General features: G+C 36.1%; 2 protein-coding genes across 5 annotated transcripts in view; one reads left to right on the top strand and one right to left on the bottom strand.

The window, feature by feature from the left end:
* GIGYF2 (GRB10 interacting GYF protein 2) overlaps window positions 1–23,445 on the bottom strand; it is a 113,174-nt gene that overhangs the window by 51,972 nt on the left and 37,757 nt on the right. For 2 of the 4 annotated variants that reach the window (XM_042456589.1, XM_042456588.1), the window contains exons 7-11: window positions 22,694–22,734; window positions 5,418–5,597; window positions 1,161–1,378; window positions 905–1,067; window positions 625–822 (exon numbers count right to left, since the gene is read on the bottom strand). In XM_042456589.1, coding sequence (XP_042312523.1) covers window positions 625–822; window positions 905–1,067; window positions 1,161–1,378; window positions 5,418–5,597; window positions 22,694–22,734 — 800 coding nt within the window. The remainder of the gene's footprint in view (window positions 1–624; window positions 823–904; window positions 1,068–1,160; window positions 1,379–5,417; window positions 5,598–22,693; window positions 22,735–23,445) is intronic. The other 2 variants (XM_042456590.1, XM_042456591.1) reach the window with 2 other exon arrangements.
* On the top strand, window positions 16,833–18,697 carry KCNJ13 (potassium inwardly rectifying channel subfamily J member 13). Its single transcript, XM_042456592.1, has 2 exons — window positions 16,833–17,310; window positions 18,078–18,697. The coding sequence occupies exons 1-2, from the start codon at window positions 16,833–16,835 to the stop codon at window positions 18,695–18,697; spliced, it is 1,098 nt and encodes a 365-aa protein (XP_042312526.1).

Below are 23,445 nucleotides of genomic sequence, written 5' to 3' on the forward strand. Positions count from 1 at the left end.
GTCATTTGCTGAGATCACATAGGTTTATTAGATTATTAGATAATGTGTATTAGAAAGGGCCAAATAGGTCAAACCAGAAGCCAAATACTGCTTTATACCAAACATATGTTAATACTTGGGTAAACTGTTACAGATAACATGCTATCATATTTTCAATATAGCTTAAAGTCATTGTCAAAAGATCAATTCTCAGTTGATCCCACCTATCTTGTTTTGTCAACAGTCTTATAAGCATTTGGATATACAGTTATCCCTCCATATTTGCTAGGGTTAGGGGCACAAGACCCCTGTGAATATGGAAAAACCGCAAATAACAAAAACACCATGTTTTTACTGAGAGGACTCCTCTCTAGGAATCTCTAGGTCCTCCAGGGCAACTCTGTGGCCAACGTCTGAGAGACACTGACCACAAATGCCTAGTAGTGTATCCTCTCTAGGAATTTCTAGGTCTTTCAGTGCAACTTTTAAAGTTGACCATAGAGTTGCACTGGAGGACCTAGATATTCCTAGAGAGAACTTATTAATCAAATCCATGAATAATCAAATCTGCAAATATGGAGGGATAACTGTATATCTTCCAAAATTATGTTAAACTTCAGACATCTTTCACACTGCTTTAATTACCTTCTCTACTGGGGTCTTTGGCTGATGGGATTTCCTCTGTTTTGTTCTCTTTATATTCTTTTTTTTCTATTACTTCAGGAACACAGTCTTCCCGCCTTTCATGCAAGCTTGTTTGTAAAGTTTCTTCTGACAAGGATTTTGGCGGAGTATCTGATCTGGTGGGTGGTGAAGATTCTTTCACTGTTTCTTCTGTTATTTCTGAAATGATTGATAGATTTATTCAAATGATTTGAGAGATGTAAGGCACACATAAGGGGTAAGCCTGAAAAACTCTTCTTACCTGAAGCTGTTTGATCTGTCTTAACCGCTTCCCTCACATAGTTCTTATTCAGTTCTTTGGCTTCTTCACTGTGACTTCCTTCTGAATCAGATCGTTCTTCCCCTTCCTCAACTGGACGGAAATCCATTTCTTGTTCCTCAGGAATTGGCTCCTTTTGAACCTTCTAAGTAAAAAAACAATATATACATCAACCTTTATACTTTTAATTATAAATAATGCAAGTCACATTATGTCAAATTCACAGATAGTTTCTCACTTTTAAGGACAGGAATGCTCCAGATGAATCAAAAGTCCCCATCTCTTCTTCAGCATCTTCTAAGCACCATTCAGGAAGGCTATCCCTATCGTCATCCATACTGCCGCTGCCACATCGTACTCTTCGGTAACCCCGTTCATCATCCCGATCTCGGAAATCAAATTCAAACCTTCGTCGTCTCTCCATGTGTTCTCTCCAGCCTGCAGAACGAGGGCCGTCTAAGGGGGCGGGAAAGTTACTTTACAAAACAGTTCCACAGGGCAAGAACTTGTTTGGAAGGAGAAAGGGACAGAGGAAAAGAGGATAGGGAAAAGAGAGGACAAAGTGACAGAACTTCAGAATGCCACCAGCCTGTGGTCCACCTTGAAACAGGCATTTTATAAAATATTATCGAAACTGTTCTTCTCCAGAATGTGGAAAATGTGTCTGCTCTCCCCTGGAGATATGTTATTAATGTAAATAACTCTTTGTTCCAATCTCTAACAACTAACCAAAAAGAACTAAAACAACAACTGTTTATTCCACCACAGTTTTAATAAGGCAGAGAACTACTAAGGCCATAACGTAGTCAGCTATAGGGGGCAGTCTCTGCTAGTGAGACCATTCTACAGGACTTCCCTCAGCAGCCACCCAGAGCCCCCAGTTCACCCCTAATGGCTTGTCATTTCGTTCAGTCAGCTAATTAGCAATCCTTTTTCTGTGGGCTGAAGTGTAGCTTGTAATCTGTGGCTACTAATTTAAATTGCTAAATCCATCCTTGCTTTGTCTGTAATGTGGCATAGCTTCCTAGCCCATTAACTCTGTGAAAGGATTTATAGTTGAATAACTTATTTCTACACTTTGCTTTTAATGGCTGTGGAACTACAACAAAACCTGCCTGAAATTAAGAGGTGACAGGTGGCTAATGCTAATGCTGATACATTTGTTTACAATTCAGGTGGAATGCAGTTTCCAAATGGGCTGACCCATGAAATTCTGGAGTTTAGAATGTAGCCAACATTAAATGTGTCTCAGTATAAGCTTCTAACTTTGCTAATTTGTTCTTATGTTGGATGATTTTAATGTGTCCTTTGTTTATGTGTTTTAACTTAATCAGTTTAAACGGTTTTATGTGATTTAATCTATGTTTTACCTTGCCTCAAGCCTTGAGGACAGGTGGGTAAGAAATCAATGTTATTCTTCTTATTATTATTATTAAGATAATAATAATAATTTTTATTTATATCTCCCACTTCTCCCTTCGGATCGAAGCGAGGTTACAGCAATAAAGACATCATAAAATACATAGACAATACAAAATGCTTCAATCAGAAATAAAAAGGCAAGAGTTGTGACAATATTGTTCACAGTTGTAAGAATCGAGTCATCGTATTCAGATATTCAAAATCAGATTAGAGGAGATCTGTTGGATAGGCCCGCTGGAAGAGATCTGTCTTCAATGCCCACTTGAAGGCTTCCAAAGAAGGTATAAGATGGATCTCTTCCGATAAGTTGTTCCAAAGTAAAGGGGCCATCGCAGAAAACACTTTACAAGAGGTAGTTTTCAACCTGGTTTTGGGGTGATCTAATATTTTTGTGCCAGATGTTCTAAAAGTGTGGGGCGCATTATGTAGGGAGAGGCATTCCCTTAAGTAACTCAGGCCCAGGCCATGTAGGGCTTTATAGGTAATAACCGACATTCTGTACTGCGCCCGGAAGCTAATCGGCAGCCAATGTAGAGATTTCAACACTGGTGTAATGTGCTCTGATCTTGATGTCCTGGTGATCAGTCTGGCTGCAGCATTCTGAATCAGTTGGAGCATCCGAACTTGGTACAAAGGTAGCAATTTGTCATCAGAAGTAGAAGTTGGAATAGAAATGCAGTAATAAAGTAGCAAGCCTCTCACTCACTGAGTACTGAACAAAATATACAAAATCTTTACTCAATACGCATGCAAAATAGTTTTATGCAAAAGTAAAGGTTCTGCACTCTGTTGATCAGTGATACTCAGTGACATATGTTTTAAAGTGCTAAATGACTCAGGTATTTTCTACCTATAGTATCCAAAATCTGCAATTGTAGTGACTTGTTCTTCTTATTTCTGGAAATTTATTTCTTTTCTATTATATCTTATGAATATGTCTGCATAGCCACAAAAGAATGAGCTACATATCAGCATTTCATATACAGAATAAATGACATCACTCTATCACGTCTCTACAAAATCTTAAATACAGTTACTTCACATTTAATAGTGTAGCCTAAAAGGTCAGATGGCAAAAGTATGTTGTTGTTGTGGTGGTGGTGGTGGTGGTGTGCCTTTAAGTCATTTTTAACTTATGGTGACTCTAAGGTGACCCTAGCATGGTGTTTTCTGGAGCTGAGAGTGTGTGACTCGGCCAAGGTCACCCAGTGTTTTCATGGCTGAGTGGGAAATTGAACCTTGCTCTCCAGAGTTCTAGTCCTACGCTCAAAGCACTACACCACACTGGCTCTTGGCACAAGTATTCCTATTTATTTATACAGAAAAGCTGAGTTTAGTTTGAGTCAATGAGTTTTACAATCTGAGCTAATGGATCTCCCTCTTCCAAGATATGGGAGATATTCCACCATTATATGCACTAAATATGGGGAACATAAGAAGTGGCCTAATAGCAAGTCAGGCCATCATATCAAACAAAAACAAACAGCTTCATTTATATACCACTTCATACTGAACTAACAATGTCTAAGCGTACTGTAAGCTAACTGCCCCCAACAAACTGGGTACACATTTTAGCGACCTCGGAAGGATGCAAGCCTGAGCCAATCTTGAGCCCTTTCGCTGGTACTGAACTCGCAACCTTATGGTTTTGAGTGAGTGGCTGCAGTACAGGCATTTAACCACTGGCGCCACCAGGCCTCATCAGCCCAGTTCTATTGACACTAATTAAAATATTTTTTAATTTTACTCAGTACGCTGATGGTCTTGCATGGATGTTCTTCCTTCTCAGTCCCAGACCAGCCCCTATTGACACTAATTTACACCCATGTTCTAGGTTCTATTTGCAGATGCCGGAAGTTGAATCTGGGACTTTCTGCAAGTTTCTTGCAGTACTGGAGGCAGGAGCTGATGGAGATTAACAATATGGGGAAGGCTTTCAGCTTCCCAATCCTGATACTTACTACTAGTCACTGAAGTGTAGTATTTAGGGAGATTCACATTCAAGTCCACTGAACCATGAAATTTACTGTTGTAAGAAGAGTGGAAAAAGAGAGCCACCACTCTCACCACCTTGAGCTGAACAGGAGGATAGGTATAATGAAAATTTATGTAATAAAGCAAGCAAATAAGGAAGATCCAAATTAACATGAGTGTATCTTGGAGGATACACAGTTGAAAAATGGGTTTAAACATTGTACCTAATCCCTGTTTAAAAGGAATTCAGCTGTTGGAAAGTGAAGCATCATCTGCTGCTCCCACAGATCTCTAGACGCAGCAATCCAACTACTGATTCCACATAAAAAAAATTTTTTTAAAGAATTTGTTCAAAATAAAGATGCAAATTCCATGATCAGTTAAATATCTAAAATAGTTATCTGTAAATTAAAGAGAAACTGAAAGAATGTTTTTAAATATTTCACATAAATGCTGCATTGTCTATGACAAACATTTATTTTTTGCTATTTCTGAAATGGTAGAAATTAGCCAATAATAGTTTTGCCTCAGGACTTATCTGTCATACAGACAGTTATTTTTTAGTTCTTCGTTATGCTAAACAAGTTAATGCTATAAAAAGATTGCAATTATTCATGTCCTAAGTAAAACCCTCACATCTGATCATCATGAGGTGCTGGTTCAGCTGTTTTAACACTGTCCAACTTCAGACACACTGCTGCTTTATTGTGCATTTATCAGTTATGTCTGACGTCAGGGAGACACACAACGCAGCATTCTCTATGACAAACATTTCTTTCCACTTCTATCCAAGTAGAAGAAAACATCTACTAATCCTTCAGCTTCAAGATCTAGGGTGATCTCAAGGCTAATTTGGAAAAGAAATAAGACTGGAGAAAATTCCATGGAAAAAGAATCAGAGAAGGTAAGAAAAGGTCTCTTATTCCATGGGTAAGTCTAAAAAAAATTAGGTTAACACAAACATTTCCTTTAAAATCTAAAGAGGATGGCTGTCAACACAGAGCAGTCTTACAGGGTTTGGGTTTTTTTTTTTACTAGAACTTTTCACTCCAGGATTTGCTCATGTTTAGTCTCTAGCTCTTTCAACATTTCTTCTCACCTGGACTATGAGGACGCCACCTCTCACCATCCCTCCGTGAACCAGCAAGTCGCCATCCTCCATCTTCTTCTTCACCGTTTTGCTCTTCTCTGAAGATGCGCCAATTCTCGCTCTCAGAGCGTATAAATTCATGCTTTCTTCCTGCTGTTACAATTCCAGAATCTTCAAAGTTTGGTCTTACTGCAAACAAAATTAAGGATGCAAGTGATGAGTATGTTCATTGGGAAGGAAGGACATCTATAATATAATTCAGAAATGTGCAAATGAAATCACACTATGAAAAGATGAAAGAACAGAAGACCAAAGATAGTGTTTCTTCACTTTTCTTCTAATGATAATTTGTTTTTTTAAGGTATTCTCATTGCTTTGTGTGGTAAAAAAACAAATTTAGCATTTTAATCTTCAAAAAGGCGATTTAGTAAAATAGCTAAGAACAGCTGTAACCATTTAAGAATGTCAAAAGTTCACTCTGCAGCAAGTAATGGAAAAGCATCTGCAAAGTTTGTTTGCATAAACAGCTGCCACCTGATGTTCAATGAGATTGCTTTACTATACTTCAGAGGTATCAAGACACTATTCCTGGTCACTGCAAAGTTTATAATGGCACAAGGATTCTGTTGTTTTTTTGTATGGGAGGTGTTTTAAGCACTGCATAATCTGAATCTGTAGAAGAGTTCTATTTTCTGTTCAAAAGCATCTATGAAGTGTAAATCAACATCTTCTTCTATTTATTCTAGAATATTTAAAAATTGCAAGCAGCATCTTGGGACTTACTTCTGCATAAACATGCAAACAACCAGGCTGTATTAATATTGTGGAAGAACTTTAACAAGAGACAGCAACATACTTTAAAGCTTAAGCAGACTGAAAAAAACATAACTGCATGAAATCATTTTTGAAACTGAACTAAAAACAGTTTCATATAATTACATCTTGAAGTTACTAAAATAACTAAATAGCAGGGCTCTATAGTTACTGGTTCATATTTAATGAGTCCATGTACAAATCCTTGCACAGAGTTTAAAATTCTGTATATACACAGGTAGCTTATACTTCTACCACATTCATTTTATTGTTTTTAAATTACTTGGTAGAGTGGTTCAGTGTTTGGCTATATTTCCCAGGATGAAAAGAAAAAAAGAAAAAGATCTGTGGCTTTGCCTCCAACTAATTGACTGGACTTCCTGAGGAGCAGGAGCAGTGAAAGGGCACCTGCATTCCATGTCTGACCCAAAGCCAGCAATGGTGTTTATGGAAAAGTTCAGATACAACAAAGATATCCAGCCAACAAACTCTACAACTATGTAATTTGAAGTTTTAAAAGGGGCTAAATTCAAAGTACTGAAATAGTGTTCGAAAATACAATCTTTTGATAACTTGTTTATTGAGGATTTAAAAAGAACTAGAATAACAAATACAGTTGGCCCTTCTTAAACACGGATTTTTTTATACACGGATTCAAGCATCCACGGTTTGAAAATATTCAAAAAAAGTTTAAACTTCAAATATCAAACCTTGATTTTCCATTTTTATAAGGGACACCATTTTGCTATGTCATTATATTTAATGGGACTTGGGCATCCACAGATTTTGTTATACACGAGGGATCTTGGAACCAAACCCCAGCATATAACAAGGGTCCACTGTAACAACATCAACAAAGTTTCTATGAGATACTACAAATGTCCATTCTGTTCTGTACTACAATAAAAGAGATTTTATTTCCTGTATTGCTCTCACGTTGTCATAATAGGCAGCACTAATGCTGCTTTCAAAGTACTTCTAGTTTTGGATACATTGGCCTTTGTTACTCCAAAAAAGTATATGAGCAAATTTCCTGGAGGAAAACACAGTTTGTGAAGTTGTGGAGTAGGGACTTTTCAGAGGGGGAAAAGGTCATCTGAACACCCAATACATACCAAGGGATTTAGGAAGCTGTGGCTGAAATTTTTAGGAGGCACTCAGATAAAATCTGATCACATGTGAATTTCAGATTTATCCATCCTTGTCCGTAAAGTCATCACAACATTCCCATAGACACAAGCTTCTTTTGCCTAGAACAGGAGCGGTGGCGATGGGGGCATCCTTACTATAAGATGACTAAACACAACTGCATTCGTCTATCTCAGTGTTCATACCTGCTGTCACATAAGCAAGTGCAACATTTCATGGCAAACATTTCCGAGATGTCTTAAGGTTTGCTCTTTAGTTTCGCACAAACTACTGGACTTAATAGATAAACTAAAAAACAAAACAAAACCCTTGCCCTCTGCATTGTGGTATTTCCCCAGCTTGAGGTACACTGCACATAATTTTGCCATTTCCTGGCAAAAAGATGTAGCAGGAAATGTTGGATGGCAAATTCAGTTTTTATTCTAGAAAACAGATGCAAAAGTATATTGAGTGAAATTGAAAGCTGCTTGTAATAAATAAAACAAATACTATGCTATACTGAGAGGTACTGGGGGGGGGGGGGGAATAGTCCAGACCCTTCAATAAAAAGTGTCCCCATGGCCATGAAGGTCACAGTAATGTTTCAATTGAATGGTGCTGTGCCTCAACATGTATTAAAATGTTCTCCACTAATGAAATGTAGAATTAATGTTTTGTATTTTGTGGTGGGTTTTAAAAGGAAAAACATGAGAGAGATTTCAGTTTCTAAGTAGCATTATATTGGTCTACATTAATAATTTTCACAGCAGGTCTTCAGTAGTTTTACTGCAAACAATCACAGTCTTTGTTTCTCAGATCCTCTTAGGTCTGACGTTCGATCAAAGTCCTCACATCAACAGCTAACTGAAGAAAAAATGTGAAATGCTGGACCGCATTACAAAGCTACCCTCACAAATCGTGCAAGTGGTTCTGGAAGCTGGACTTTATGGGCCTCATTTCAGCCACTGTCTTCACTAGTCAGCTGTTATACTAAAATATAAATTCCACATATGAATAAGTTCTGAACAGCATAGGCTTACTCACTGCAAATTTGTGGCTCATTTTTCTTCTTAACTGTGTATACAAACTCAGCAATAATTGCATAGCATGTAATATTTTATCCCCAGTTTAAAGCAAATGAACAAATGATGAATTAAGAGACATGTTAACAAAAATAATGAGCCATTAGAGAGAAAGAGGTCCTGCATCTAGAGTTATGTGCAAACTATTTAAAACTCATTTTCAGACTTGATATATATTATACTGATAACTCATATCTGATTTACATCCCACTGATATATATCATACTGATAACCCATACATTATCAATCCCAAGACACGGGTATAAAAAAAAAAAACTTAAAAGGAGGAAAATGAAATGGAAGCTGTACCAAATATCTCTGATAGTGTGAACTCTAAACAGCTATCACACAAGAAACTGAATGGAAAATAGATCTGGGGAATTTCATTCCTTTGAACCTCCAAGTAAAACCTTAAGTCAGATTATGCAAACCTAAAAACCCTATCCTGATTAAGAGAAAAAAATGCACCCTTTTCTCCAAGTAAGTTCTTGCAGATTTCTCCACAGCTGCTAGGGTATGTGTTAGGTTAAGAAAGCTCTAACAAATCAGCATTCTTTTCCACATGACCACAGCTAATTGGCCCCCCCTGCAGACCAAATGACCAATCACATCAGCATCATATGAAAACCAACCCCCCCACATTATAAACTGTGGAATGAGACCTGTAAGCCCATTTTGAACAAATATCCTTCGAAACTGGTTGTCAAAAGGGGCTTTCTTCCTTGCATTGGGATCACTGTATAGAGACACGCCTGGTGCACTTATCACATCCAAGACATCTACCTTGCTCCCTTTCCCCGCCAGATAGATAAGAGCTACAAAGACACTGGTAAGTACATGAGGCTAATAGATTGCTCCTTTATACATTAACATTTCCAGCTGTGTGCTTTAGTTTTTCCAAAACAAAAAAATGTTATAGGATTGAGAAAGACATGTTCTGGGGGAAGAGGTAAAACTTTACTATGGGATTTTCCCAAAGTCGATTTCTTTTCCAACTATTGTTGCCTGAAAACAACTTCCAGGGCAAAATCCCATGAGGATGCACATCTGCTGTGCAGGAACTCACTGACAGTTACATATCTTTTTGGCTAAAACAATATGAAGTAGAAACTACATGTATAGTTCCTAAAGGGGCTTGTCTTTTTTAAAAAACCTAATCTGTGGGTTAGAGTCAGATTTGAATTTCCACTGAAATTGTGTTCCTATAGTGAAATTATCATAAAGCATTATGACAATTTCACATGAGTAGCTGATGTAAAAAATACACACATTTTAAAGAATTCTGATTTTGTCTTTAACACCTGACATGTGATTTTGAGGGGGGAAACACCACCAGCAGCAGTTAAAATAATCAGATATTAAAATATTTAAATTCCAGATACTTCCTAATTTCCTATCTTTAAAAGACTTGAAAAAATTTACAGAGTTGAAATTTGTACTGAATCTCAACTTCATTTTCTTATGACTGACAAGCACTAAGAAATGAACAGACGTCTGGGTGGCAGTGTAAAGAAACTTTCACCATATTATTGTAACTTCTCTTATTTTCAACCATCAAGATAATAATTTGAGTAATTCTGTTGTATGAACCTGGGTGGATTTTTGGCTCACCACAAAAACCCTTTTGCCGTGTTAGTACTAAAATAACATACTGAAGACATTGTTTAAATTTAACATTTTCTTAACCATTCAGATTTGTTGAACTTTCACCAGTCACCCCTCCTCAGATAATTCTAGAAACAGTGTTAACTGAAGTAGCACATGATCTTTACCTATATCATAATTTCTTGATCAGCTAAATCAATTTCATTGAGAAATATGGTATGTAAACTAAAGAAGACAAATGCCAGGCAGAATTAGGATATTTCATACACAGCAACTTTTCTAGATAATGCTTTTACACCTTCAAGAAAAATAATTCTTTGAGTTGTTATATATGTCTGTGATGCTAATAGAATACTGGTGCAATATTACTTATTTATTTATGTATTTATTTATAATATTACGTTATGTTTTGCAATGCTGTATTTGAGTAGCTTTTTGTAAGACCTATCCTAAGGATATGTGACCTAGTATCACAAAGCTCAAGATTAGGTTGTTATTTTCTGTATGCACCACTTAGAATGTCAGGATCCATACATCTCTAAAGTGAGTTCTTAAGCAAACTTATGTTGTATAAATCTATAGTTATTCTATTCCATTTTATTCATTATCCATTCACATGTCTATTCAATGCAAAAATGTCACTAAATATGAAAGACTGATAATAATGAAAGAATATGAATTTATTTTTCACTTATACTTTTTAATTACATCCAATTTGTATATTAAAATAAAAGCATTGTAACAGAATTGAAGAAGAGGTATCAAATTATGTAAGCACTGATAAATCTATATGAGGCAAAACATGCCTTATTTGTACACACACACACCTGTCCCTCTCTTTGCTGATGCTGTTCTCTTCCACTCTTCCACTTCACCATGCTGACCTATGCACCCATCCTAAGCCCTGGCAGTTGAGACAGTTCCAAACATAGCTCCATATATGCTATATTTATTGCTCGTAGGTACATGTGCATACAGAAACAAACATCTAGATTTAAATTTAAAAGACAGGAAGTATCACTTGAGGTGCAACTGGGATTACTGGAAGAGTGAATTCACACCATAAACAGAAATTAGAAGGCCTAGGCTACATTTTTGGAATAAATTTGACTTGCTCTAGGAAAATGGCAAACTGTAAATGGCTGTAACAACTGCAGAGAACATCAGTTCAAATATATGGCAGGTCTTCACACTAGTGCAGCAAGCCATTTAAAAAACAAACAAAAAACCTACCAATGGCAATAATGTAGAGCCTGAAACTTTTGTAAGAGAATTCTACCCTAAGGCCTTTACATTAACTACTCTGTAAGAACAACTACAGGAAGAATTACTATGAGACTGAACAGTAGCTGAAGAATAATTTGTTGCATGCCAGCCAATATTTTCTAGAAAACAGAGTACATTTATCACTGCAAATTAGATACTAGTGAAATATTTTGACATGAAAGTAAGGTCAAAGGTAATGTAAAATTACTGCAATTTTGATAAATAATGAACAGATAGTGCACTTTTTACAGTGATTATCAACTGGAAGAAAACTTTTCTTTAACAAGCATGTTAAGAAAAATGTATGTGTCACAAAACAGTTATTTAAAAAATCATTTTTCTAAAATATTTTTTTGGATTATCTAACTTGAAAATACTATTTTTTCAACCATATTCTTTTTCATCATGTTGATGCAAAATACTCAATTTTACATATTTATAGAAAAGCATCTGTGTTATACTTCTTCCTGTACCAAAGTACAAATAGCCAACATTTAAAATTTTGTAACGCATACATTTTCTAAAATGGTGTGGTGTGTAGCAGGAGGAATGAAAATGTTTAAATAGGCAAGATTTGTTTGGATTCAATGTCAGTGATCTGAGGTATAAAGTAGGCTTATATAGTCAGACAGGACACAGAAGTGCCATGCCTAAATACCCTGTGATATTATTGCCGTGTTTTGAAATTTGTATCCATGAACTCAAGGCCTAGAGTTCCTTTTCTAAATATTTAATGGAAGCTGAGACTTTCTAATGAGTTCTTTAATTTTGGTCAAAATACAGAAACTTAGAGACATGAGCACAGCATTACCAAGAATAGAATTTTTGTTCTTAGAAACCATAATTTGTAAATAAGTAATATAGTAACCTACAACAGGTATTATCAGGCTGCACAGTGTTTCAGTGAACTGAAGCTGTAATGGTGAAAGCTATAATGGAAGATTTATTTTAACTGATTCATTGAGTTTTGGAAATATTTTCTGAAAATGACATTCAGCCTCTATAAAACTCACACACTCAGAAAATCTTAATTCTAGTGGCATCCAACTAGCACAAGTTAGATAGCTGATATTTTCAATAGCTGAAGTTGTGGTTCTGAATTATCTAAATGTGTATATAGTGACAACTTCATATATAGTGCAATTTTTCTGCTTGTGATTTCTGGACTTTGTTCATACTGAGGTATGTAATCAGTATGTTGACATTTAGGTTAAAAAAGAAAATAATGTAGAGTTTACCAACTTTTATGTGACCATATACCAATTAAAAAGATAATATAAAAATTCAGTAGCTTAACTGGAAAATAGATATTGCGGAACAAGGGGCAGACTCAGCCCATCAACAATAATCTTATGTAAAAGGGACCATCAATTATTACTCATTATAATTCCTTTTTATAGCAATTAGACAACCACTTTAAATATGATAAGAATTTTTAGTATTGCTCACAATTATACGTTTTATGAATACAAAATATAACTGAAATATAGGGTAGACAGAATTCCACCAACTGTCTTCAGAAGTGTTCATTCAATATACTCATCATACCTGGACTTTCATAAAGCTTCTGAAAAAATTATCTCACAAAAGCTTCCCGAATAACTTTAACACAACTTAAAGAACAACAGGCAAAGGTAAAGAATTAAGTGATAGTTTTCAAAATGGTGGAAGTAAGCAGCTGTGTACTGAGAAGGGTGTGATTTGATTTATTCACAAATTATCTGGAGATAGGTGTAAGCAGTGAAACAACTAGATTCGGGGATGAAACCAAATTACTTGGTTTGATGAAAATCCACAGACTACAAAGAGTTTTTTTTCCCAAACTGAGTAAGTGATAACACTCAATGTAAATAGCAAACATACCAAAGCAAACAATATGTACCCACATATACTGATGGAATCCAAGCTGGCAATTACACTATTTTAAGGACAAGATTTGTTGTTTTTTGCCTTCAAGTCATCTGGTTTATGGCAACCCTACGGTGAACCTACCACAAGGTTTTCTTGGCAAGTTTCTTCAGAGGATTTGCCATTGCCATCCTCTTAGGCTGAGAGACTGTGACTTGCCCAAGGTCACCCAGTGGGTTTCCATGGCTGAGTGGGGATTCGAACTCTGGTCTCCCAGTGTCCTAGTCCAATGCTCACATCTGAAATAACATTTAGAGTTCTGGTCACCTGCTCCTCTACTAAAAACAAACATAACTAACAAGACCACAAAAACGGTAGAATTTGAAAAGGTATAGAAAAGAGCAATCAGAATAACCAAAAGTTAAGGCACATTTCCTGAGGAAACAGGTTCTGTATTTTCAAACTGTATTTCATGAATTAGAGAAGTAGGTGCAATAAGCGAAAGGAAAATATTGGCCAAGTTGCAAGACAATTGTTTCTCTTGCTCCAATGTTTGTGTAAGTGTACTTGCAGTACACATACGGTCATTGTTCCAATCCTCCCAGGAAATAAACTACTGGAGAAGCTTCTTGTCCCTGTCCACTTACACAGGGGAAATACAAGCCTACCAAGGAAATCGTATTTTCAGTATGTGTCACATCTAGATGATATCAGGTGCATTCCTACAACTCCTAACTCATTACAAAATTAATCACATAAATGAATATCATGAACACTGAGAGAACACCAGTATTTTCATTAATATTGCTTTCTTTAGTAGTTATTTAACTTTATTATTACAAGGTTTTACTACAAAGACTAAGAATTCTGCTATACACACACACACACACTAAAGAGAAGGACCAACTGTACTCTATTTTCCCTTCTGTATGTCCCTCGGGACTTGCAGATTTGTATATATGCATGAAGCTCACCATATTGCTATTGAATAGTGCGCATGCCTGTATTATCCCCATATAAGCCACTCCCTCCATTAGATCAAACAACATGAACTTCAGTCTTGTAAACTGAACCAGATGATCTCTGTCTATCTATCTAATGCCTATCTATAATGGCATTAACTAGATGCTTCTGTTTGTTTTTTAAACTATGATTAGGAAAATGAATTATGATTAGGAAAATATGATTAACATCTCACTGAACACTTTGTAGACTACAGTATGTTAATTTTAATATTGCCATTTTGCTCTAGGAGTTAACATGATTAAACACTCTTGGTAAACTTCTTCTTTTCTCAAGACAATGTCCATATAAATTGGGAGCCTCATGTTAAACTGGAATAAAATTCAGTTCAGGCAAAAAAAGCTGAACTGTGAATCAGGGAGACGAGAACTTTTGCCTCGGCTATGAACTCAGTCTCAGCCCACTACTTACAATATGGGAATAATAACACTGAACTATTTTATAGGGCTATTACAAAGATGACTGAGATAATATATGAGAAGCACTCTGAACACTCTAAAGCAGTACAAAAAGGCTAAGTATTTCTATTATTCTGTCCCATCAGATTACACAGCTGGCTATGTGTTTGTACTCCAGTGCTACTAAGCACAGACTTTTATGGACATTGCCCTTGCAATTTATGGGACTTCAGCAAGATTCTTTATCACTCTTTGTCTGTATTTTAATAAACACAGTGAGGATGGGCAAAATTCAGTGGTCTGTAGGCTGCATGCGGGCTTGCAGAGCCTCCACTGAGATTCTTAATACTTGCTGATTTTTTCCCCCAGAGTAAAAATGGCTAGCCCCCAGCAGTCTCTCAGAGGCATGATAAGCCAGCTAAATGCTATTTGAGGGGAGGACCAGTCTTTTAAAGGATTTGGTGTGTTTAAAAAGACCCAGGAAGCAAAATAGCCTCTAAGTTTAAAAGTCTGGCCTGCAAACACCTGGCACCATGATTAGCCATTATCACGCTTAAAGCCCCTTTTTGGTAGAGGGGATTATAGCATGGATACAGCTTGCCAAAGTTCAAGGGAAACTGAAAATGGCCTCTGGAGTCAGCAAAGTTGCCCATCTCAGGAATACCGGGTGGAATGGTTTTTGTTTTTTGAAAGAATGAGGTTCTACACATGCAGGTTTGACATCAGTTCACTGTCAAGTACAGTAGACTCCCCAGTAAGCATATGCTCTAGGCAACCAGTATTACAACAGTTACCGTTGTTCTGGACAACCACTTTAAAGAAATTCAATCTCGATAAAGCAGTTGTCTTTGATGAATGATCCAGACATTATATATGCTTGAGATACCAGCCTACATTTTTTAAGATTCAGTTTTTTAAAGTTCATTTTTTTTTATAATTCTGCTTATACCAGCAGTACGCAGGTACCATACTCTGTTGTTAGGTAACATGAAAATGTAGCAAACAATTAAATGAATAGCAATGCAATTTTTACAGTTGTTACACACAATAAAGTATGTCATTCACAGATTAATAGCCATATGATTACCCCAAGATCAAAAACAAAAATGCTTCAGAATGTAGAACAGCATTAGACAATACAAGCTATACAGGTTCACAATAAAGTTATTCTGCTTTTTAAAAAATGGAAGCCAAAGAATGAGAGCGGATGTGCACACCAACAATAGGTATGTATTCTTAGATTGGTGTCACACTACAGAAAAAATACAAAAGGGGAAGCAAAATAAGAAATCATGACTGGATATTTGATTTTGTTTTTTATTATGTTGCTACCTTTATCATTCTGAGTCTTCTTGTTCTGAAAGAAAACAGTTGATAGAAACACAGATTTGGTGGGAGGGGGTTTAGAGTTGCTCAATACCTGCAGCTTCCATAGGAACAGAAACTGCTCTGAAATCAGAAGGCATCATTAGAAACTAAAAGTGAAAAACAAAGTGCAATTGTACCCTTACTCACTCCAGTTTTCCCTCTGGCGATTTTGGTTTAGAGTTGGACATTTTTTCCTCAGGACTTCCTCGCAGTTTATATAATTGCATAATATTTTCCGTATTATTCTCTATCCCCTTTTTAATGCAGCTTTACATCATCAGTGGCCTGAGTATGTTCAACAGAAGAGGCTATATCCCAGGTACCACAATTCTAGACAATAAAAATATCATGCTTTCTAGCAGTGAAAATTGAGGTTGAAATCCCACAAAAGTTAATTGTGAGGGAAATTTCATGGAATAATATGACATGCCAGTCTAGAGATTGCCACCATAGGAATTCTGTATCTAGAAAAGGATTTATAATAATAGAAATAGTTTTAATCGAGCACTTCATTTAAGCATTAAACACATATGTTGAAAGTGTTTTTTTTAAAGGCAACAAACCTACTTTCTGAATTCTAAAAAATTCAGACTTGCAATAGTACTTCACTACCAAAAAATGAAAACAAAACTTGACTTTCACTTCTAAATTGTATAGAAGTCTGAAGAAGTAAACTGCATTTAAGGTTTTTCTAGGTAATCATTACTGTACCATGAAAGCAGTGGCAAACCCGGTTTTTCAAAATTAATTTTCTCAGAACTGCATGTTTTAAGACGCCCTTGGTTAGCCACAGGTGGCATCTGGTCCACTGCCAATGTGACAAAATCTCTGATCATCATCTGAACTACAGATAAACAAGCATCCAACAGTTCTTTACTTTTTATTTTCAGAAGATGAGGACGGAAGTGATAGAAGGCAACAACACCAAACCTAGTGCTCCTCTCCTGGCCCAACGGTATCCAAGAATGGTCACTAAAGATGGACATAGCACACTTCAGATGGATGGTGCCCAAGGGAAAGGTCTTGCATACCTAAAAGATGCCTGGGGAATTCTAATGGATATGCGCTGGAGATGGATGATGCTGGTGTTTTCTGCATCTTTTGTCCTTCACTGGCTTGTTTTTGCAGTTCTCTGGTACCTACTGGCTGAAATGAATGGGGATCTAGAGATTGATCATGATTCTCCACCTGAAAACCACACAATATGTGTAAAGTACATCACTAGTTTTACAGCTGCTTTTTCCTTTTCACTGGAGACACAGCTTACTATCGGTTATGGCACAATGTTCCCAAGTGGTGACTGTCCAAGCGCAATTGCTCTACTTGCTATACAAATGGTACTGGGTCTGATGCTGGAGGCATTCATCACAGGTAATTATATATTATTTCATAATTCAGTACTTTATGTAAAATGGCTCAAATAAAACACTGTGAAACTAGAGAAAGAGAGCAAAGACAGGGCCATGCCATGGAATGTTTTTAAAATGTAGCGTTTTTAAAGTAGTATGATAGGAATATATATTCATGTCATTAGTATATTAATACAATAAAGACTTATAGTAAAAATATTGCTCTGTATACTGCAGCATGCAACTAGTCAGCTCTCCCCAAATTAGTATAGTATAGTATAGTATAAAATGCTTTTGTACATCATTCTCATTTGTGTGAACAGTTAGTAGTATTAATTTTTCTACAGGTTTCCATGAGTCTGCCCAGGCATATATGCATGATTTAAAATTAACAATACAGTTCTAACCAGAAATGTAAATCCTATTTTATTCAACTGGACATTTTCCTACAAATAAATTAAGACTGCAACCTATCAACCAACATTGGAGAGCTTTCAAAGACTGCTCTCATTCTCTCCCAAACAAATGTCTTAAAACTGATTTTAGCAGAGACAATTTGTTTTTAAAGATCACTGACCATAAACAGTATTTGTGGCTTAGTTGACATGATAATCTGAACAACATGAGAGCTAGCACAGAAAGAATATTAGCATTTTGATCCTAATATGAAGCTACCTCCTAAATTGTTCTTGGTTTCTATTTATTAAAAACAACAGGAAATATACATACAGAGACACACACAGAGACATATATATATGTGATCTATATGTAAATTCTCCTTTTATTTAGGTGCATTTGTAGCAAAAATTGCTCGTCCAAAGAACCGAGCTCTCTCCATCCGGTTCACCTATTCTGCAGTAGTGACACACAGAGAAGGAAAACCATACCTAATGTTCCAAGTGGCCAATACTCGCCCAAGCCCACTCACCAGTGTTCGGATTTCTGCAGTTCTTTATGAAGAACGAGAAAATGGGCAGCTTCATCAAACTAGTGTAGATTTCCATCTTGACAGCATCACTTCTGAAGAGTGTCCATTTTTTATTTTCCCCCTGACATATTACCATTCCATAACTCCATCAAGCCCTCTAGCTATTCTCTTACAAAGGGAGGCTCATCATCATTTTGAGCTAGTAGTCTTCCTATCAGCCACACAAGAGGGCACAGGAGAAACATGCCAAAGGAGGACATCGTATCTTCCATCTGAGATCATATTACACCACCATTTTGCCTCCATGTTGGTCCGAGGAGCCAAAGGGGAATATCAGATCAAGATGGAGAATTTTGACAAGACAATCCCAGAACTTCCAGGAGCAGACTCCAAAAGCTCAAAGAGGACTGACATGGAGATCCGCATCAATGGACAGCACATTGACAGCTTCCAGATTTGCGAGACCCGTCTGACCGAATAGACTTTGAATGTGGCAACAGGGTTTTTTAAAAATAAAAATCGGATTAGACTATCATGTCTTCATTTTTCTCCCCGTTTTCCTGTGCTCTTTTTGTTCTCTACCTTTGACTTTAGAACAATGTGCAGAATAAAGAGCATAATATGCATGCAACTGGATGAGCCGCTGGATTAACGGCACAAAAACTGAGTCAGGGACAAGAAACACTGCACAAATTCTGGGAAAACAGAAGTGCTACCTGCTGAATTCACTAGACGATGATTAAAGCTGCACTGACCCTGAAAAAAAGAGACTTTCAGACCAAGACAGCTCATCAAAAATCTAATTAAATGACATGAGGGTAAATAATGTAGCGAAATGGACAACACTATAGTAAAATATATCAACTAAAAAGAAACTTCTTCTGAAAATCCTAAAACCCCTCAGATTCCCTGAATCAGCCCTCTCTTGCTATAAGGTTACAAGAGAATATGCTGATGTCTAAACATGCTATGAAGAATGTTGCTAGTATTTTCTGTGGCAATGAAATTGCAATCCTGCTGTGCTTGTTTATTAAGGAAAATCACAAGCATTTGCTAAAGTTCTTTGTTCCAGCAGCTAAGAACAAGTTCAACATCCTCCTCAGGCAGTTTTGCAAAGAAAGTAAATGACAAGACTTTTGACATGTATAAAAACTGTAATATTCTACATTTGGACTATTTTCGTACTTAAAACTTGCAGTAAAACATGCAAGAATCCAACAATTTTTATTCTCCTGTCAACAATTATCAAAACCTGAGGTAGTCCTGTCAGCAGAAAGATCCTTGCTTATTGCAGTTTCTATTCATTCCATACAATACAGAGGTAAACAGCTGACTCTATAAAATAATTGTACAAACACGTAATTATAAGACTTTGAGCAAGAGGTTCTATGACAAGGATGAATCATAATTATTACCAGAAATAAGGGTGGTGATGGTTTATTTGTTTTTAATTAAAATGCACAGTTTGTAAATGTTCCAAAAGGCCACTTTTATGTTTCTCAACATTTGTTCAGCCACAGAGAGGTCAGTAAGTACTTTGTACTCCGAACCAAGAAAAATGATAAGTCTGTCATCAAAACCAATGAATATTTTAAAATTAAAGGATAATTAAATGGCTTTTCTTGAAAAACACGGTATAAGGATCAATATTACTTGCAAATGGCCATTTATTTACTGATCTGTTGTGAGAAGCCTGACTTTTAGCTTGAACCTGGATAAACATATTTATATGTATATACTAGAACTGATGTTGAGATTTGTTTTTAAAAAGTGTATCACAGAATAGTTCCTAAGAAACCATCTCTCACTTACCCAGTTTTTTGGAATGGTTTTGTATCTGTAAGCAACAATTTGGATGATGTGATTAACTGAAAACGTTGTAAGGTTCTGGACAACCAGCTGCCAAGTGACAGTCTTGCCACCAGTCTACTGACAGCTGCTGCAAGTTTTTTAAGACATCTAAGAGAACCAGTATTGTACTAATGTTACTAATATTGATGTTCTGTATAAGTAACTGCTAGAGTAGCTCAGCATTATACTCAGATGGAAGAAATTGTCTTCTGAAACTGAATTATAAGAGAGCAGGGAGTCGTGACTATGTATGTTATCAATAGTTTATATCTGGAAATTAATTTACACTGTAGCAATAGGCTTTTATGCTCTCACAGGGTTTTGAAAATATTTATTCCCTTGTCTGTGCTGAGGCTTTAATCTTTTCATTCACAGTGTACTGTAATAATGGCTTAGCCCAATGCAGAGACCAAATAGCAATAGAAATCACCGTCTTGAATTAATATACATTAAATTGTATTTGTATTCACTATTCTTTGTCCATCATGGTCACTCTGAAAATTTTTCTCCCTGTTACATCATTAGTTGCCTCAAAGCATAGAAAAAATTAATTTATGTGCTTTACCTCTTTATGCTTCACCAAAATATCAATCCCTCTATCCCAATTTTCTAATATTTCTTTAAATTTTAGTGGAAGCTCCCACTGTGTGACATATTCAACGTGTTCAATAAAATCAATGCAAAAATTCACTCATGTCATCAACTAGTCAGGAGACAAAATGTTTTCAGATTCTTTCACATGAAAGGGAATGTGCAGTGCCACTGAATTTGGTTTATTAGCAAATTATTCTTATAATCCAACAGTAGCTACTTGAGATATTGTTAAAATGGGATTTTTAATAAAACTCTAAAGCTTCAGAAGGAGACAGATGCATACATTTAAAACATATCACACGTGATAAAGCAAACAGTAAAGTTAGACATATTCAGTATTTTAAGAGCTACACTGCAAATGTATCAACAGTCAGAAGCTGTGGTCAACTGGTACACAAAAAGCAAACATTTAAACTCTTTGCCCCACCTCTATTACATACTTTGTAGAGTAATTCAAGTAGCAATAGATTTTTATTCAATTCATTGCTATTATTTAAGGTACAGGAGCTAAATATATACATTTTACTAGTGGATAGATTATTTTGTCTGAACATTCAAATCCCTGCTCAGCCATAAATATTCCCAAACAAAAAGACTGCTGCCAGGAAAAATTATAAAAGGAATCTGAAATTATTCTATGTACTGAACTATATTGGAAACAATTATAGAAAATGAACTCATAATTCTATGGTATCAATGTTGCTAAATTGAAATAGTTTCCAGAAAGCTAAATTATTTACAGAAGACTGAAAGAAATAGAATTAGTTATGTGTTACTGAAGTTGTAAAAACTAAAACAGAACAGCAAACAAAACAAAAAACAATTCACATGCTTTGAAGGGGATACAAGGAGAATTAAAGCAGATTATTTACACAATTTTCAAGCACTGATCACCATAGAAATCTGGAACTGTTACAAAATTCAGGGTTTATGTTTAGCAAAGAAATGTCTCTTTATAGAAAAGGGTAAGATGCAATTATCTGTTCAAATCCTATTGACTTTCAGAAGGAAAGTGTCCTTAGTTGCTGTTGGCATCTTTAAAAGCCAACAGTAAAGTAAAGCCTATGGTTTTCTCTTCTACCTACCTGAAAATTCAGCAGAATCTTGTCTAGAAAGGTTGAACTAGAAACTTTTAACTAGAAACTGCTCCTAAAAGTTCTTATTATTGCAAAAAGTTAGGGATTTTGTTTAAAGGCAAGGTTAAGAAGTAGAACTTTAGAAATGATACCAGGAAGCAGAAATGAAGACTATATAACATATTGTGTCTACATCTTATACATACATATTAGTCTTGGAAGTAGCAATCGCCTTCTAAATAACCTGATCAATGTTGACAAGTCACAAATTATATGCTGGAGGGGAGGAGTGGTAGAGACAGTGCTAATTAGAAAAATTAAAAAAAAATTGAGATTCCTAGTGAATTCTTCAAAGATGTAATCCTGCATTACATTCTAAATAAGTAATGCTAATTATGCGGAAAGCATGCTATTCAAGAAGAATTTTTCAGGGAGGACTAAAATTTGACATGACCACAAACTTTGTCTTGTTCATGGGGAGAATTCAATGTATATTGTAGCTTACTCCATACAACAATGTAACTATGTACTTTAAGCAATAAAAATGGTCTTTAAAATAGCTTGCTGCTTTTTTAAAAACAAATGCATACTATGCTAAAGACATACAAAAAGCAAAACATATAAGAATTTAGCATTGTTCTTTAATTGTAAAGCAATCCTTAAAGGACAAGTAGTGAACCTATTACAGAAATCACAATAGGCAAGTTTTTTTAAAAAAATAATTTTAAACTGCTTTGTACATTGTCCTCAGAAACATTATGCAAGACATCAATCTGGATAACATCCTAAAATCTGACTCTTTACTTCCTTTTGGCCAAGACGCATCGCGTTTCCTTAAAAACACCAAAGTTTATATACAAAACTCCTTTGTTTAAATAACCTGGGACTGAGATACAAATACAGTGTGTCTGTATCTCACACTACCTTTTAAAGCGGAAAGGCAACAAATCACATACCTGGTTCTTTTCGTCCTGGTTTTTCAAACCGCCTATCTCCCCTAAGAATGCAAAAAGCATTTTTAGAAAAATTTCATCGGACAAAATCTTAATTTTTCATCATTAAGAAAAACTATTTGAGTGATACAAGAATAAGAATAACATGTTTTATTCAGTATTTTATTTATTTTTGAGGGACTATCCATATAAATCTAGTCATGAGAACAATAATCACTCTGAAGATGACCCTTTCAATCACGTGCATCATTGATAGAATTCAGCTGTTTGCCTTAATAATTCATGGCATTGTTCTTATACAGACTCTTAACATTAACAGTCACTGTCAATGGCCTGTTACAGACAGCCAAAATAAAGCTGCTTCAAGTCACAGTGGAGGTATGGTGTTTCAATGATGCATGCGTCCTAAGAGTCCAGAAATCGCACAACGCCACGACTCCAGCCTGGAGCATGGCTTTTGGGTGCAACTTCTGGACTATTAGGAGGCGAAAGGCATATTTGACACACCATACCTCCACTGTGACTTGAAGCAGCTTTATTTTGGCTGTCTGTAACAGGCCAATATCTTTATTTGGGCCTAAAGAAGATGGACAGGAAAGAGCAGCTTCTGACTGCTCTGAGGGTGGGATGTACAGATGGTGCGTGTCCCCAGAGTGCCCCCGGCCAGCAAAAGCTGGCTGGAAAAGGAGTGGAGAACGTCCGCTCTTTGCCAGTGACCCGAATCGGAACCAAGCCATGCGGTTGCTGTGGTCCCA

This window comes from Sceloporus undulatus, chromosome 3 (genome assembly GCF_019175285.1).
Source record: "Sceloporus undulatus isolate JIND9_A2432 ecotype Alabama chromosome 3, SceUnd_v1.1, whole genome shotgun sequence".
In the NCBI taxonomy this organism is placed as follows: Eukaryota; Metazoa; Chordata; class Lepidosauria; order Squamata; family Phrynosomatidae; genus Sceloporus; species Sceloporus undulatus.

Excerpts from the sequence above, each read along its gene's own strand:
- KCNJ13 (XM_042456592.1), top strand. The coding sequence starts at position 16,833 with ATGAGGACGGAAGTGATAGAAGGCAACAACACCAAACCTAGTGCTCCT. Across the intron at positions 17,311-18,077 it reads GCTGGAGGCATTCATCACAG|GTGCATTTGTAGCAAAAATT; the intron begins GTAATTATATAT and ends CCTTTTATTTAG.